Here is a 19,340-nt window from a genome sequence, read left to right as displayed (position 1 = left end):
TTAAATTTAAGGCAATTTTATGTGTAAGCTATTTTATAGACTAAATAATAAATAGAAATAAAGATGTTGTTTGATAATGTGACTTGAATTTGATTTGCAATTTTTGTATTTAATTTATAGACGCAACGTGTTGCCAGAAATAGATTTATGAATTCATTACTATTCTCAAACCTTACTTTCGAATGTAAAATATCGTTATTGTCTTCATATTTGCAGAAATCAATTTTTATATTTCTGTGAAGTGTTCTAGTTGTTTTTATTTTGAAATAAAGGTTTGAAGTTCATATTATTTTGAAATGATGAAATTTTGATAGAAATTTCAACATATTTGAAGTACAAATTTTGAAAGCATTTGTAGAGTTGTGCACATATTTTCAATACAACACTTTTTTAAGAATCTATGAAAATGCTGCTAAAACATAAAAGGTTTATACTTAAGTAAAAGACAAATAGAAAAAGTTTGAAAAAAAAGAACATACATGCAAAATTTTAGAAATTTTGCAGAAGGAAAACAGCTGATTGAAACATAAAATCTGCTATCAAATAAAAAAAAACACAGTCACTTACAAAATTATTGGGCCAAGTCTTTATCTTGATTTAAATGTGGAAAAATAAAGAAGGATATTAATGAGTTTAAAAAATGCATAGAAATTTAATTATTCTTTAATCCTATAGTTATAAAAACAAAACCAATCAAAATGAATTGTTTTTTCAAAGAGAACTAGCAATAAAACTCAGTCTACCACATCATTAAATTACACTGGTCAACAAGGTTTTTGCCACAAAAACCAAAATATACTTTTCTAGTAGTTTTTGGGGTACTGAATCCGAATCTGAGTCAGAAAAATTTGATTGGCCTTCGTTTTTGAAATATAACCGTTAGAAAATGTCAAAAAACGTAATTTTGGCTGTTTTCAAGGTTATGTTTTTATGTGGAGTAATTCATTATAAACAAATTTGTAACGGTGCCTATAAGATCATTCTTCTTTCAAAAAATGTTTAAATCTTTCCGATATCTCTTTTATTGCCCGAGATATTTAAAATTTAAGTAGCGGTCTTTGAATCAAAAACAACACTGGCAAACCAAATTAAACTTTTTTTGCCACAAGAATCAAAATATACTTTTCTGAAGGTTTTTGGGTTGCTGAACTCGAATAAATTGTTTTGATTTAAAACATCTCGATGTCGTTTTTTTGTGCAAAATCTATATACAGAAATTAAAAAACACACATAGGTTTGCAATAATTTATTTTTTTTTATTCACATTTGGCCCAATAATTATGTGGGTGACTATAACTATGTCTGATAAATGTCAGAAAGCGAGCAAAAGTTCAGTCTGGTTGAACTTTTGCTCGCTTTCTTACGTTTCCTTACGTTTGTCAAAAAAAGCGTACGTAAGAAAAGCGTCATTGTGGGAGGTTATACATATATTTCGTATGGTTGAACTTTTGGCAGTTGTCAAAATCGACGGCAAAGCGTGATTGTGTTTCTGCTTTTACTTCGTCAGAAGAGAGCTCTGTTGGGGCGTAATAGTGTTACGGTAACACTAGGTATATAAAGTTCTGTCTAAGGCTCCTTCGCAGGAATAAGTGCCAAGTGGCATAAGGTCGTTCTCTCCTTTCGCTTTCACGTGTCCTTTGATGTCCTGTCTCGGATTGATTTCATTGGGTTTTCTGGATATTCTCGTTTGGTGTTTAAGTTATTTTGTGTTTGTTTTCTATAAGTGTGTTCCATTGGCTTTTAATCCAGTCAAATAAGGGTTTAACCTCGGAATGAATGTTAGTAGAAATTTTTTTTGCTCAATATCTTCCTTTTGCCATTCTATAACATATCTCAAAAGTCTAGAAAAATCTCATGTCCGCTTGTCGCGATTTCAAGGTCAAATCGCGAAATGGAGATTTTCAAAATTAGCAAAAATAGGCTTTGGTATTATATACACATATGATACATGATTTCAAGGTATTTTTTAATGCTGATTCCAAAAAATCTAAAATCAAGACAATCTGACGTCTCTGAAAAAAGTTATACCTGTTTTTGATCTGTCAACTCATATTATTATAACAGCTGCTAACTTACTACCGAAAAACCCTTAAAAGTAATGGTAGCGGAACCAAATTTTGCATGAAGGTTTTCATATCCATTATTATTAGGAATCAAAACAATGCAATGCAAAAAAAACATTTATATCTATGACAAAATGGTATTTTTTGAGAAAAGTGGAAATTTTGGGATGTGCACTAAAAAACATCCTGGTACAATCTTGGAATTAGTGCTAATAGGCTAATTTTTTTGTTTCTATCTTTGTTTGGATATTCTATAACTTATGTCAAAAGTCTAAAAAAATCTCATGTCCGCAAGTTCTAATTTTCCAGGTTAAACTAAGTTAGGTGCAGATTTAAAAAAAATAATAAGAAAACTTTAGATTCTTATATGTATACCAACATAACCCATATCATTTCAAGGTATTTTTTAACGCTGATTCCAACAAAACCCACAAACAAATCAATATGACCATCCCTGAAAAGTAATGTACTTTATTCATGTTGATCTGACACAAATATCTGAAGATTAGTTTTTCAATTTTTTCAAATCTGCACCTTATCTTCAAACCAAGAAAATTAGGACTTGCGGACATGAGATTTTTTTAGATTTTTGAGGGAAGTTAAAGAATATCCAAACAAAGATTAAAATGAAAAAATTAGCCTATTAGCACTTATTCCTAAGATGAGCAAGAATCTTCTTTAGTGCATATCCTAAAATTTGCCCCTCCATCAAAAAATACCATTATTTCGTAAGTATATAAATTTTTTGTAATGGATTGTTTTGATTTTTAATAATGATGGATTCTAAAATCTTCATGCAAAATTTGGTTCATCTACCATAACTTTTAAGGGTTTTTCGGCAGTAAGTTTGCAACTGTTAGGTATAATAATATGAGTTGACAGATCAAAAACAGGTATAACTTTTTTCAGAGACGTCAGATTGTCTTGATTTTAGATTTTTTGGAATCAGCATTAAAAAATACATTGAAATCATGTATGATATGTGTATATAATACCATAGCCTATTTTTGCTAATTTTGAAAATCTCCATTTCGCGATTTGACCTTGAAATCGCGACAAGCGGACATGAGATTTTTCTAGACTTTTGAGATATGTTATAGAATGGCAAAAGGAAGATATTGAGCAAAAAAAATTTCTACTAACATTCATTCCGAGATTTACCCCTTTTTTCTCCTTATTTTACTGTATTATTTGGCTTTTCTACGCTCGCTGGTTCAAAAATGTTTGTTCCAAAATTTGTTTTTTTTTTTTTTTTGTCAAGAAGACCATTTTTTTTAGAAAATTCAATCGAATAGAACGAAAAAAAATCATGTGTGCAATTCACACGTGGTTGTTCTTGCAAACAAAAATCGAAAAAATCTAGAAACCTTCTTTTTATACCATCACCTTTAAATCCATTTTTGTATATGACACCCAATAATGAATTTTAAACCATCTGAAAGCTTATTATTTTAATTTTTATATGACGCTTCAATCATATTTCTACCATGCCTACTAAAAAAGTAAGAATATTTTAAAGCCAACCAAAAATAAAAAACAGCTGAATAGATGAAATTGAAATTGCAAGTTTTTAATGGTGTATTGAAGTATAAAAGACAAACTTTTGATTACTGGCAATGTAAATATTTTTGGATATTTTTTCGAGGCATTGTTTAAAGTTATGCTAATGAATTCTAGAGAATTAAATATAGGTACCTATATTTTGCAACAAAAGCCTTAGATATCCGAAAACGGGCATATTTAGTCCATTTCAAACATTTAATTTTACACCCACCTAATTTAAATAAAGAATATAAATGATGATATAATATACAAAACTATGAACAAAAATTAAACCGATTTCATTTATGCATGATTTATGCAAAGTTTAAACATCTTAAAAAAAAAAAAAAAAATTGACCACTTTTGTTCGCCTCTGAAAGTATTTAGCTTTTTTACATTTAAATATAAATGTTATTTTATCAAACAGATTTATGAATAAAAGCCTTATAAAAACAAACTATTTCATTTATTATAAAAAATATACATATCAAGAATAAATAATCTAATTTATTGAGACTATAAAAATTATGATTGGTTTATATTAATATTTGATAAGCAAATGGAAGACATTAACATATTACATTTAAAATACCTAAAATTGTCATATTTTTTAAATACCTACCTATAAAAGTCGGCATCCGTTTTATACACAATAATCAATATGTTTTGTTTAAAGAGAGCATTTTTACGACTGTTTAGTTTCACCGCTATTTGTTAAAGGGGGTTCAAGAATACATTTAAATGTTGGTTGTGATTTTTTGCGAAACAATTTTTTAGAAAAAATGTCACTTAATAATTCATTGGCAACCAAACATCTTCATTGACGTTATATTTCAGGTTTAAGAACAAATTAAACTGCCTCTTCTCTTTGTTTTAACCTGTTGACACATAAAATTAGTAATCAATTACTTTTTTTTTTATTAGTTATTCTAAATTAATGTATTATTATCTTCCAAGAGATACACGAATATTTACGGGAAATATATAATTAATTTTAAATCCTTAATAAATTTATTTGATTGAACCTAATTAAAAAAAAAAAACCAGTAGAAGAAACTGCATTCTTTTATATCTATTTTCTACTGCTTTGACGTCAATAACAAGATTTTTGACTTAAGAGCCTTTAATTGTTAGATAGTTAATTTATGATTAATCATAATAATAATAAGCCTTTGATGGTAAATAAATGTGTATGATAATTAAATAATTTTTGTCTTCCTACATCAAAAATTTAACTATAATATTCGTTTTATTAACCAACCTACATTTCCAAAGAATAAACAATTGTATATGCAGAATAAACATATTACCTTTTGCCAGTTAAAATATTTAAAAAAAAAAATTTTAATCTTGTAAAATGTCATTTTAAAATTATGAAGCAAAGATAATAATAATTGGACCTGTTTTAAGTTTGCTAATAAAAGTGTTTTTGAACTTTTATCTCTAAACCTGTTCTCGTCTAATTGCTTTAAAGTTACAAAAAGAATTTTATTTATGAATATAAACCAAAATAATATTTTTTATTCATTGTTTTGTTTTCTTACAAATATGAAAAATGGCCTTTTTTGAATATTAAAATCTTACAAAATTAAATAAAATTGGCTTTTCATAATGATTAATTTTTGTTCTATTTTCCTAAAACTCTTCTTATTAACATTTAAATATTTTCGAGGTTCTATTTTATTTTTATTCATTGTGTAGATAACCAATTTTCTGGTGACAAAGGCCAAATTTTATAGCCTTAACTGTTTAAATTGACCTTGAGACAAATATTATTTATTTCAAATGGAGAAATATAATTTCAATAAAAATTCCTCCTACTCAATAATAATAATAATGACATAATATCAAACCTAACTGTGTGCTATTCAAAGTTAAATAAGTGACAGCAGACGGATTATTTGAATTTGTGGAATTTAAAAAGCGTGTTAGAAGAATATAGGAATAATTAAATCAATCGTGATTAAAAATAAATTAATAGAAGTTTTTAATTTTTTTTTTGTTTTGTTGAGTTGGTTAACCGGCCGGTAGTATAATGGCGCACGCTAGCTTTGGAGTCATTATTATGTTGTCTATACGATTTGAATTTTATGCTTACGTAGGTTAAACATTTATAAATAAAAATATTACTGACCTTTTACAACTTGAACCATTTCCGGGGTCGAGAGAGTTATTTAAATTTGTTTGTCATTAACAACTGAAAAGTGCTGTTAGCTATGTATACCATTCAGCATTTTATGTATGTAAATATGCATTAAACTTGACTTCTTGACCGTCATTCATAAAATATTAAGAAGCTGTAGGTTTTCTTATATTCTTACTTACCTTTTCTAGATGGTTCGAATAAAATGTAGAATAGATTTTGACTTTATGTAAAATATTTTTTTTTAGCTAAGCGTTTTTAAATTAGACGTATTATTTTGAATTCTAAGTTATGTTAATATTTTTGAAAATCTAAAAACAAAAGTGACCTTATAAAAGTTTAGAATATAAAGAAAAATGTATGTCAGCATAAATTTTAAAGAATCTACTTCAAGGTTTTGAATATTTTAAGATAGTTTCATTCTTTTTTTTTGTCTAGCCGATATTCAAAACGAAAGTTAACAAATTCTTAAAAAATTAATTTATTTATACAAATATTTTTTTTTAAATCAAAGAGCCTAATGGAATAACTTTTTTACCTGATAGAAAAATATTTAATTAATTATGGAAATTTTTAAGTAAACATAATTTATCATCAGTTTTTTTTTTGCACCTTTGAAACTAAACCAGATTTTTTTACTATTTGAACTTATAAGTCGATAGAACATTCAAATCGTAATTCTAGTTAAATATCTACGCGGAAATTGTTTTTTAACTTGAATTTGCGAAGAAATTATTTATATCTTTTTATTATAATTTCAAACAAGTATTGCAAGTTTTGCATAAAAAAGTTTGGAGTAAACAAACAATGTGATGTGTTTTTTTGCAAAAAGCCATTTTTTATGTTGCATGGAATTTGTTAAAATTGCTAGATAATATAATTGTTCAATAAAAAAAATAATTATAAAGGATCTGCTTCGAGAGAGATAATAACTATTATTCAATTACCACTAAATGCATTTCATTAAAAGAATATTTTTAATTTAATCAAATTCAATTTAAAAAAAAGAAGAAGGTGACTTGTTTTTTCCTGCCAAGTTAAAACTTCTAGTATTCCTATTCCTAGTATTCAAGACTCAAGAGTCAAGAGATATTGTTTTTTTTTTTTGAGTAAGAAACTTTTTGACCAAAATAAATTTTAAAAAGAAAAAAAAAATTTAATTTGTAAACATCAAAAAATTGTTATCCAAACTATGATCTCCAAAAAAACTAACACAGTTAAAATGCCAAAATCCCAAAATGATGTTTTATCATTTTAGGAAAAGAAAATAATGTATTTGTATTTCAATTTAACTATCTATAATCATAGTGAGAATGGTAACCATACCAGGTCAAAAAAAATTGTTTGTTTTTGAGTTAACGTGAATGCTTAATTTGTCAAGTACAAAAATATGTATACCTACCTAAACCATAAATAACGATAACAGTTTTCAAAAAATGCATAACATTATTCATTAATTTAAATATGATTTCTAATTTCAATGAGGTAATCGAATTTTTAGTTAAAATTAATTTTGTAAGTTTAAAAAAAAATTCTTGGGTATGTGGAGATTATTATAATTTTGGAGATATTAAAAAAAAGATTTTTTTCTTGGGGATTTTGTCCTTTGAATCCATTTTTTTACGTAAAGTTTTGTGGGGATTTCATCCGAATGAGATTTTTTTTTTAGCTAGAGTATGTCTCCCTTTTCTTTTCTAAATCTTTGAAGGTCGAAAATAGATTAACACACTAAAACGGTTGAAAATTAATGATTCAAGGGATTTTTGCAATGGTAAAAGGTGTTTTCCTGAAAATCCAGTTTTTGCGATTATATTGGAAAACAAAATATTCCGTTTTACTACAAATGCACTAGAAAATGTACTAAGTCATTTTTGTTATTTTGATTTTCGAAACAAAGTGTAATTTTAAACTGTGTGCTTATGACTCAAGTTTAGTTTTTTAGTTTTTTGTAAAACCTTTAAAGTATCTACCCACATACCTAATTTTAATTTTAGCATTGTTTTTGTATTTTTTTTTTTTTTACTTGGCCAGGTTAATTTTCACGTCTTTTGGAACCCCAAACCTTTAAAGAACTTATTTAAGTTATATACATTAATTGACTACATAACTACAGTCTATGAATAAACTAACGTGGCCATTATCATTTGATTCGCTATTTCAAAAGTTTCTTTTTTAATAGATTTGTATAGTTTGATCTTAAACGAACAGTCACTGTGGTGTATGTGTAACATATTTTTTCAACTAATTGAAGAACTAAAACTTGCTACTTTTAAGTTGAACGGTAGTTAAGTTTTTTTTTTAAATTTTATCTGTTGACAGAAATGCACATTTTTAAACAATTCATGTCAAGCAAGCTTAAAGCAACTTGTTTCATTTTATTGTTCAGAACTTCTGATTATTCCTTTTAATAAAAGCATTCTTCAAATGCTTAAATTTATTTTTTTGAAGTGAAAACTTCTTTAGTATCGTAGTGATTTGAAACACGATGAAACGAAAAAGTGACAGGAAAAATCAATTGATTAAAACTTTTTTGTTTTAATAGATAGATGAATTAAATTTATACTGTAGATAGATAATAAAATAAACTATAATTGTACAAAATTTCAATTAATTTCATATTTTAAATCCTGAGATAACGGTGAAGAGATGTTCCTTTTCTAAATACGTTATATCTTTTGATCTAGAACATATACAAATTTTATTTAACATTAGAACGAATGCTGATAATATTACCTTTCAAGTGATATATCAAACATAACGGTACGTACTCTAAAATTCAAACAATCTTAAATTGAAAAATACGTCAAAACACCTGTGGAGTTCTGTAGTTGCCAATCACCAGTAACCAGTGTAGAAAGTACCGTAATATCAGTTTGAAATTTCAACATGGTTGGCTTTACAAAATTCTTACTTTTTTAATAGGCATCATAGAAACATGATTGAAGCGTCATATAAAAGGTGAAATAATAAGCTTTTAAATAAAGTAAAATTTATTATAAGTTGTTACAAAAAAAATGGATTTAAAGTTGTTAGAAGAGAAAAAAAATGTTTTTTGCTTTTTTCATAAAAAATAATTGTTTTGAACAAATATTATTTTTATACATTTTGTGCATTGTAAAAATTGTATAAGTGTGGCTTTATTCTTTAGGAAAATTTCTTAGGTTTTGAATGGTGTAATTTTTTTTTCAAGAAAAATGATTTTTTAAGGTTTCACTTCTACCGCGTGTGAATTGCACACATGATTTTTTTTACATTGTTTCAGTTTCTGTTGCAGAAATTAAAGTATCACACTAAAGTATTCATTTCCCATAACAAGGAATTGTCTTCTAAGATTGATTTTTTTTTTACCTTTAAAAATAAGCCTTTACTAGTTTGAAACAAAAACAATTTTAAAAAGGAATTGATATTTTGAACACCTCATGTCTAGAAAAAAAGCGTCACAAATATCGATTAACTATTTCATAAAATACTGCAATTTTGTATTCTTTTAATATAAAAGGTCAAAAATCTTATATCAAGAAGTCAGCACACTGCACATTTGACTGGTCAGACATGTATTTGCCGAGATAACACTAAATGACTAAACGAATTTAATCATTTCTAAAGCTTAATACCTACTCAATTAATACCATTAATCAGTTTTGTGCTTTTTGTCAATAATTCAATGTCGGCTTAAAATTCAATGCAATGTCAATGCACTTTTTTTAAAACTTGTGTAACCAGATAAAATGTAAACATTTGTTTTACAATACCAAAATCGTATATGTTCAACCTTACTTTCCTCAAGTTCAAGTTCGAAAAAAAAGCTCATTGAAGCTCTAAATTTTGTTATTATTCTACAACTATTGTTTTAAATTCTACAAGGCAATGTCATTTTAATGATTACAAAAAAAAAACACGATCAAAATTAAGCTATCAATAATGTAATTAATTTATGATGAAATTGAAACAATAACAAACTTCACAACACATATCAAAATACACAAATAATACCTACTCATCAAATTGCTACTCGGTGAAAATATCAATCATAATTTATCATTGCGTATCTTTAATTTATTATTACGTATATAATTAGTCTCTAATTCAACTAGACAAATTGGCCCACCAAAGATTGAACACAGAGAAAAAAAACCCTATTATCATTTAATGAGGCTCACTTGCAATCTAAGCACATTCCAATTTAATAATAAAACGTGTTATTTTTTTTATTGTAGGTATTCATTAATATTATATCTTTTATTTTGTATCTATATTTCTTTTTATATTAAAATAATTTCTTCGAAAGTATAAACAACAACATAAACAACTAAAGAAAAAGCGCACAAACAAAAATTAAATAATTCAATAAACAACAACAAAAAACGAAACTTTCAGCATCACCACGAAATGCGGTTGTATCTATTTGCCTTCAACAGTTTAACCAAAAGTCATGATTCAAACCTCTCTCACAACCAAGTTAGCTTCGGAACCGCAAAGTCGTGTGAAAGTTACTCAAATAAGATACATTTTTTTGTTTTGTTTACAATCGTATTAATTTCCCGCTCGAAATACAGATAAAAACAACTCCTGAACTTAAAAATTTATTCAAATATTAGAATTTTACACTTTCTTAAAAAAAAGAAAAGATTAGAATATCGGTTAAAAAAAACTACAATATATTGCTAAAGTCAAAAAAATGACATCCATGCACAGTTATTGGCAAGAAGGACTTCTTCCGGTCGAAGGTCCAAATTTTGCCATCGCCATGTTTCTCGTTATGGTCTGCACAATGGAAGTGATTTTGATTAAATTAACTGTTGCTCCCATGTTTAGTCGCGATGTGGAATTTGATAATTCGAGTGAATATGAGGAAGACATTTATTATGAAGAATTGTATGACAATTATAGCCTTTGGCCAAGTCGACGAAGAACTCAACCTTTTGATGATCTGGAATATAATGATTAAAGTGAATTAAATTTGATGAAACTTCATCAAAAAAATCAATATGTGATATGAACTTTAATGAAAGTGATTATAGTAATTAATCATTAAGTGTTACTTTTTTTTACATTTTTGATAGTTGAAAAAAATGACTCTTGACATTACTTCTAGAAAACAAAACAAGGATTACTTCTTACATTTAAGAAAAAGTTTCTAATTTTTTTTTAATCTGTTTAAATATTAAAACAAAAAAATTGGGGTTACTGTGAAGTTTTGAAGTCTTAAAAAGAAAAGAAAGATTTCATTTTTAAATAAAAATAAAAACTTTCGACTAAAGTAAACCTTTTTAACTACAAAACAAGGTCAATGTCAAGCTGTATGAATAATGGAACGTCTATGGCACTTTCTTTGAAGAACATTTTTTGTTAAAATTTGAACAAAAAGAAAAAAGATAAATATGGAAATTCCGAGACTTGATACTTCGAATGGAAACAATCTCTTTATTGGTTTTTAACCTTTCACTGCACCACGCATTTTGAGGATTGTAATTTCTTTTCTTCAATAAGTAACAAGTTTTTATGATCTAAATCAACGTTGGGTATCTATACAATTTGTACAAAATACGTTGGAGAAAACCACGAAAGGAAATTACATCTTAAAATATACATGAACGGGGAGTAGACAATATACTAATCCTGATAGTCCCTAAAAGTCAATTAAAAGGAGAGCAGAAACAAAAAACTCAAACTGATGTGAGTCAACATTATTCTAAGTGCAATATTTTTATCAAACAAGAAAAAAAAAACAATAACTCGTCTCATAAAAAAGAATGTTACGGTCTTGATAGACATTCGATGATCTGAGTGATAAATTATACCTTTAAAGTTGTTTGGCATTTAATGTTTGGAATAAATTATTGAGATTTTTAAATACTTTTAAAGGAACGCCTTTTGTCAAGTATCGGTTAATTTAAAAACTAGCAGCACCTGATGAATGAAGTACAAAATTTTGTAAATCGGTTAAAGGATTAGAAAGCTTAAGAAGAACATCACAATTCTAAGCTTGTAAACTTAAATTTATTCCAGACAACGAGGATACAAAAAACCAACTCGAATTAAAAAAAAAAGAAAGCATCTACAAAAAATTAAGCAAAATCTTGATAAAATTTTAACAACAATCCTTACAAGGCAAATTTAGTTATCTTCACTCAAAAACGATTAACTGAAGTTTTTGCTGAAAATTGTTTTTTTTTTAAAGTTCTATTTAATGTGAGTCTTTTTTTGTAATATTCAAAGGAGCTTAAAATAATAGAAAATTTTAATTAATAGATACGAATCCCTTAAGATGGTAAAAGATTTCAAACGATAAGCTGAAAGTTGTTCTTGACTGGAAAAATCAACACAATTCGCGTTTTTCAAAATGGCGGATTTCGCCAGGAGGTTGGCGTCCCGAAAACCAGGACTTAAGCCTTTCCAATACTTTCTTTCAGATTTGAAAAAATCAGCGTTCCTGTATTTCGTTCCACGAAAAAGTCTATCTTTTCCTGTACTAAAGAACAATTTCAAAATATATTTATATAAAATGCAGTTTGACAGACACAACGTCAGGTCAGTCATTAAAATCAAAAGAAATTAGCGAAACCGATAATGCAGTAACTAAAAGTCAAAGAATTGCAATATTTCCCTATTTCCCCGGGATCTTTTCCTTTTCCGAACTCAATTTATAATAAATACATGTGCAATAAATTTCTAAAAATACATTTAACTTAATTGCGTACATTGGTACATTTTTAACGTAAAAAATTCTCTTTTTCCCCTATAAACATATTTTGTCAAATTGTTTTGTAAGTACTTATTTATTTGTTGCATTAATTATATTTTATAAAAAAAAGTTAACTGCATTAGAAAATTAACTTTTTCACATTGAGTAACTCATTTTAAATGTGCAAGCTCAACTTAGTTTTTGAGTTACATGAAATAGTGAAAATTGAACAGTATACAAATCACGATAAAATCTTTTTTAAAATGAAAATCCTTAACCATATTTTTGTTCCTAATTATAACTTTTATTTTGAGTAATACTTGTAAATTGTAAAATTTACTCAGCGGATTTTCAAAAAAAAAAAAAAAAAAAATAATGTAACTTGCAATCCCTTTTCAAAATTTCCTTTAAAAATAATAATAATATTTATACAAAAATTATATCAATTTCCTGATTTTGTGGAAAGACTGCATAAGCTTGATCTCATTATAATTTCTAAATTTGCCAATAACCTTATTCAATCCAATGTTTTCCTATTTAATAGAAATTAAAAATATCCTCAAAAATTTATTTTTTATATAATATAAGAATTCATCTGTTAACATCCATCAAATATCAATCATCACAAAAAAAATCCTAGTAATTTTTAAGTTTAAATACACCATTGTAAGAGAAAATTTACTTAATTTTAATCAATAATAATTTAAGAACATTAAATTGTAAATAAAATATCTTTAAGTACCTATTTTTAAAATAACTTTGTTATGAAAAAAAAAAAAAATTGATAGAAAAAAAAAAGAAAATAAAAAAAAATTGAATATAAAATCACTAACTAATTGCATTTTTGAAAATAAAATTAATTAAGATTGACTTTTACATCCAACACAGTATAAAATTTGCAAGGTTTTGTCCTCGTTAGTGCTCTCCGGCCGGATATCATCTAGTGAAGCTTTTAACTTTGTGGTTACAACGACCTCCGTAACCATGTTGTATATGCATGATGATAATCAAGGGCTACCATTTAAATGCATTAGTGAAAGGTTTTTTTTTTTGTGGATAGAAAAAAAAAGAACTTTTTTTTCAAAAAACCACCTCACCATATATGCTAGCCACCATTTGTAAGTGAGGGTTGAACTAGCGCTGCTGGTGGTAGTTGGTAGCAACTCTGATGGCAACCGCTTAATTTCCTGAAAATGGAAAAACTGCTTGCGTAAGTTAGTTTGTGTGATGATGGAAAACATGGTGAAAAAAAGATACAAAACCATCTACAAGAAGTGGGGCTATATAGATGATAGAAGATAGAAAACCTCTCTGGTCTAAAATGACGTGCAGTATAAACTGCAAGCAATATGGTGGAGCTATGATGAATGATGATGTACGTATGTTGAATTGATTTATTTCTTCTAAGGGCAGATGTTGGGTTTGTTAAAAAACGAAGATGTTTTTTATTTTATTTTGATCCTTTATTTTTTTCAGTAGCGTTGAATAGATTTTTTATATTGTTATGGATTGTGTTTTTTTAAGAGATTTAATCTTAATAAAGTAAGTAAGGGGGTCAATTTTTTGTCATTGTCGAATAATAACACAGCCACAACAAAAAAAAATCTGACCTAGCGTTGCGAGTATGTTTTTCATATATTTTTTGGGTCGCCCCACCACGTCTGGTTTTCGAGATAACCTCAAAAAATGTTACGAAAAAAAAATCTAGATCTGGATGTGCGAATATGTTACTCATATAGTTTTTGGGTCGCTGAATCCAGATTCGAAGTCAATTTTGCCCTATCATGTCAGGTTTCCGAGATACCTTAAAAAAAATGTCAAAACCAAAAAAACAAAAGTTCTCACCTGGGGATGCGAATATGTTAGTCGTATGTTTTTTAGGTCGCTTAAACCGAATCCGAAGTCTATTTTGCCGTATCACGTCAGGTTTTTTTAAATATCCTCAAAAAATGTCAAAAAAGTTCTTATCTGATATTTTTTGAGGATATCTTAAAAACTTGACGTGATACGGCAAAATAGACTTCGAATTCGGTTTTAGCGACCCAAAAACTATATGAGAAACATACTCGCAACCCCAGGTCAGAACTTTTTTTTTGTGAAAAACATTTTTTCAAAATTGTAAATTTTTTCCGATTTTAGTTTATGATCAACATTGTGCAACACGTTGTTCACCTTTATCGTATTTTTTGCAAATTTTATTTCTGTTTCAATTAGTTTATACGATAGGCAATATTTTTGCATTTTTTTTTCTCTCGATGTAGTTAATTGCATTCATCCTCTCTGTCGAAGAATAGTTTTGTTGAATGCAAAAAAAAAAACTGAAAGGTGCAACGTGCAACACCGCATCTAAAACCAAACTCCATACCAAAACAACACTATGTATTTTATTTCCTTAATTAAATTTATTAATATCAGTAAGTGAAATTGTTTTTATTATTCAATTTGAGTTTGGTTCATGGAGGTGAGAGTTACATGGCAGCAGCAAAAAAATAGTAGGTGTCTGATGTCTGAACCTGCAGTCGATTCGTGAGTTTGGTGTTGTGCACGCGTGCTTGTAAGTTTATTGTAGGTTGTATTTGGAAGTTAGGTAATAGTCTCTTGCAGAAGCTATATAATGCATTGGATTGGCTATTGCCTACTATAAACTTGTCTGGTTATGGGAATCTAAACAAGTTATTCGAAGAATTGATTTGAAAAAGGTTTGCTAAGTTAGCGTGTTGTGGATGAATGCGATTTGGAAAAAGTCGTTACCATAAGCTTTTGGATGGAATTTTCTTTTTTTTCTTTGTGATTGGCAATACTGAATGAAGGTATTATAATGAAGAGGTAGGTATTTTCCAATGAGATTATGGAGTAACAAACTTTATAGTCAAATCTTACGAAATAAATAATTTATGTTTATGATCGGGTTTGTAAAATTTGTAAGAGTTAATTTCAATAGTGGAAATAGAAATTTAATTTGAAATTTTTCAATCTTATTTATACGGTCTTGAAATTCAAATCTTATTTCACTTTCACAGACATAAATTGTTATATGTATGGTACTGATGTTTGCCAAAACAATTTGACTTTGGTAATGATTTTTAAAAGAGATGAATTTTTTGGGATAATGAAGCAAGAAATTCTTTTAGAATCTTACACCTGAAATTTTGATATTTTTTGACATCAAATTTCATTCTATTGTAAGACTTCAATTTTTAAAAAGATTGAATAATTCATATCTAAGGTTGTTATAAAACAAATATTAAAAAGTATTGAAAATGATTTCTACATTACAAATTTTAATAATTTTAACCAAGAAAATAATAAAAATTAATGCACTCGACTTCTGGCATACATGAATATAGCATTAAAGTTTTAGGCTACCTACAACTCATAGAAACTTAGAATAAATAGTGTTTTTTGATTCAAATTAATGGCCTTCCCTTAATAGGTAATATTTTACATAGTGTGCTGAAAACACTTTGAATACATATGTACAAATATTTTTTTTTCGGACTAGTTGGAGTTTTTAAGTTTTGATCAAGCATTAAAAGATACAATTTTTAAGTTCAAGTGACCTAAACTCCAAAGCGTTTCGCCCAGGTACGACAGTGGGCTCATCACTTAGATCTGTTGAACTTTAAAATTGAATTATATTCAATCGCTCCACATAAAATAAGAGATACCTTCACTTCTATTAAATAATTTCCAAGTTTTAAATTTTGCATCAACTTTCACAACTTTACTGAATAAAAAAAATTTAAAACTGCATAGAGACGAGTGAGTGTTAGGTAAATTTAAAAAATATCAAATTTTGGGACCCTTTTAAGAATACATATCTGAAAGTATTGAACTCATTAACTACTTTCAATTTGTATGGTTCCTATTAAAAAAAAAAACAAGTACCTAGGTCAAAAGTATTACAGAAGCAGTTTATCATGTTTCTACTAAACACAAAAGATATTTATTAAAGATAATTAACCAATTAGAAAAAAATAGTTAGCACAATATATTTTGCCTTAGTACCTTTTTCAAAAGCAAACATTTAACACTTACTTCTAGTTTTTAAATCAAGTTATTTCAATAAATTGTTTATGAAATAATCGATTTCAAAGTTTAAATTTAGTTTAAAAAGTTTAAAAAAGTTTAAAAAAGCACATTGAATACTATTTTTGGATATCAATAAAAAAAATTGAGCGATACAAAAACTCTATTAAGGAACCGAGAGGAATGAATACCTTCCAAAGGAAGTGTATCATTTATGCTTCAATTCACCCACAAAAATTTTATAGATGTTCAATTAAATCCAGTCAGACTTTCTTTTGTTTAATTTGATTTGTAGTTTTCAAAAATAATAAATAATTTTACACTATTTTCCCACATTTTTGGTGCAAAAATCGTTTGAATTTGGAATTTTTTGTTCCCAGTTTTTCTTGCAAACTTCATTTAAACTCATGAAAGAAATTTATTTAATTTGAATATTAATAAAAAAAATAACAATAAAAATGCAAAAACAATGGGAAAAATATTTGTAAATATATTTAAATGTTGTTTGCATCCAAAATGGGAACAAGCGTGGATAAAAAAAATTTGAGCTATAAAAAGCAAAAATGTGATCCTTTAATTTTTTGTTTTCCAAAATTTTAAGCTTCAAATTGTTTTTTTTTTCAAACTCTAATATGACCATTTTTAACAAAGATACGTTTGTTTGAAAAATCCTTTAAAATTTAGATTTTTTGTTTGATTCTTCAATTATTTTTTACTAAAATATCTATCAACATTGTTTTTTCTTCCCCAGAAAGTGAACATTTTTCAGAGTTTTTGTTTTCTAAAATCACATTAGCAAATTATCTGGCGACATGCAAAAATATTGTTTCACGAACTAAGTGAAAAGTATACTTTGAAAACTATTGCCGAGTTCATATAAATGTAAAACTTCGACAAAATTAAAAAGTTCACCACACATTTAAAAAGCCATATACCAATACCTATATATTGACATTTAGAAAAAGTATCAACATTTTTCGAATACAAACGGCTTTGTTAACTAACGTGTCAATTTGCAATATGCCTTCTGTATTGCATTTCGAGAGCAAAATAATTTTTTAATTCTAGATAAATCGATTTTCATTTTTGTGAACATTTCTATTTTTAGTTTTGACAGTTTTGAATTCAGTTTAATTTGAGTATAGGTACCAATTTTATCTTCAATTAAATCTCTTCAACTTTGCAAATTATCATAAGCAAACACTTATATCAATCCCCATTATCAAGAATTACCTCTTCTAATGTATCATAAAAATAAACACTATTTTACCATTTGAAACCTGAAATTCTTGGAATTTAGGTATTCCCAAAAAATTTGTTATTGTATATAAAATATTCATTATATCACTATCCTGAAGCTATCTACCCTATAGCTTTTGTCTACGTCAAAGATGTGACAAAGTTTATTCTTGATGCAAATTTAAAAATTAAATTCATACAAAAATATTCGCCAAAACATTATCGAATATCTTAATTTTAATTTGAACTTTTTAACCTGTATTCTATTTGTGCTGATTCATCAAGAATATTATTCAAACCCATAAAAATTTAACAAAAGGAGAAAAAAAGCTATAAAAACAACGATATCTATGTCAAATAAGTTTTTTTTTTAATTTATTTGAAATCTTAAATTTAAATCCAATTTAAGCACCGAAGAAAGATTGTCCTTAGAAAAAATAATTTGAATTTTAAATAATCAAAACCTGTTCCAGGGGAAAGTTCCTCCGGCATTAAGAAAACAAAAGCTTATTCATCTTTTCATAGACAGAATGTAAACAAATCCAAATACCTCAACTTAATTTGCTTTCAACTCCATAATCTTCAGATCTTAAAATACCTCTAAAAGACCTTGATCTTGACTTTGATTGTGGTAAACAAATTTAAAGTGCAGCGAACTTTACACTTCATTCCTCCAACTTTCACACATCAATAAACAATAACCAATAAAAACAATAAACAAATTTATTTATAGAAAATTTTATTTCATTATTATTGCAGCCGCATAGCAGAACGCAAAATAGTCAAAAAGAAAAAAGATGGCCAAACTGTGTGCAATGTTTGCTTTACGCCAATCGATACCGATGATTCAAAAACGTGAGTATCCCAAAAATACGTTTGTCACTCTTTGATGTAAAAGTATCTGGTATTTATGGAATTCCTTATCCATTCATCCACAGATGCATAGCGTGTTGTTTATGTGCCAAAAATGTATGCCGGGGCGAAAAATGCTCCGAATGGGTCCCGAAAGATGCAGAATGGAGATGTCAATTGTGTTCAGCCAGAAGGGATTCCTATGGTAAAGCATCGACATGGGTGCAAGAACAGTATGCAGTGAAGAGAGCCAGTTCGGTGGAGTGTTCTTATCCGATGCGTGCTAGGAGTGAAATTTACATTCCACTTTGTGATCCCAATGAGTCAGCATTTTTATGTAGTGAGTTATGTCGAACTTAAAATACTGACAATTGATTGTTTTTTTTTTTTTTTGCATTTTTGTTTTTAGATTTTGAGAGTGTTAGTGAAGCTCCTTCGCCGATAAATCCAAATCAAAAACAACACATAAGGGAGTATATTGAGGAGGTATTGGCGGATATGATTGGGGGTTCTTTGGAAACAACAGCAGTGGAACAGATATCAACAAATGGCAACTGTAAGTATGCTAAAATAAACACATCAATCGAACATAGGTTAAAATAGTGTTGCATATTTTAGAGATAAGTTTTGAAATTTAAATGAAGATAGAGTTTAGGTGGTATTGTACTTTCTACAGTCTTGAGCAAAAGTTTTTACATTAATTTTTTTTAGCGATAGTTAATCCATTTTTTTTTAATTTTGAAAAAATTTAATAAAAAACTTAAACCAACATCTACTTTCCAATTTG

General features: G+C 27.4%; 1 protein-coding gene across 1 annotated transcript in view; it reads left to right on the top strand.

The window, feature by feature from the left end:
• Positions 1 to 19,340, top strand: part of LOC129910855 (titin) — a 113,159-nt gene that overhangs the window by 32,501 nt on the left and 61,318 nt on the right. Inside the window, exons 2-4 of the mRNA XM_055988447.1 lie at positions 18,461 to 18,556; positions 18,640 to 18,893; positions 18,963 to 19,109. Coding sequence (XP_055844422.1) covers positions 18,461 to 18,556; positions 18,640 to 18,893; positions 18,963 to 19,109 — 497 coding nt within the window. The remainder of the gene's footprint in view (positions 1 to 18,460; positions 18,557 to 18,639; positions 18,894 to 18,962; positions 19,110 to 19,340) is intronic.

This window comes from Episyrphus balteatus, chromosome 1 (genome assembly GCF_945859705.1).
Source record: "Episyrphus balteatus chromosome 1, idEpiBalt1.1, whole genome shotgun sequence".
NCBI classification, from domain to species: domain Eukaryota; kingdom Metazoa; phylum Arthropoda; class Insecta; order Diptera; family Syrphidae; genus Episyrphus; species Episyrphus balteatus.
Note: the sequence above shows the minus strand (reverse complement) of the source record. Positions and strands in the feature narration are given on the sequence as shown.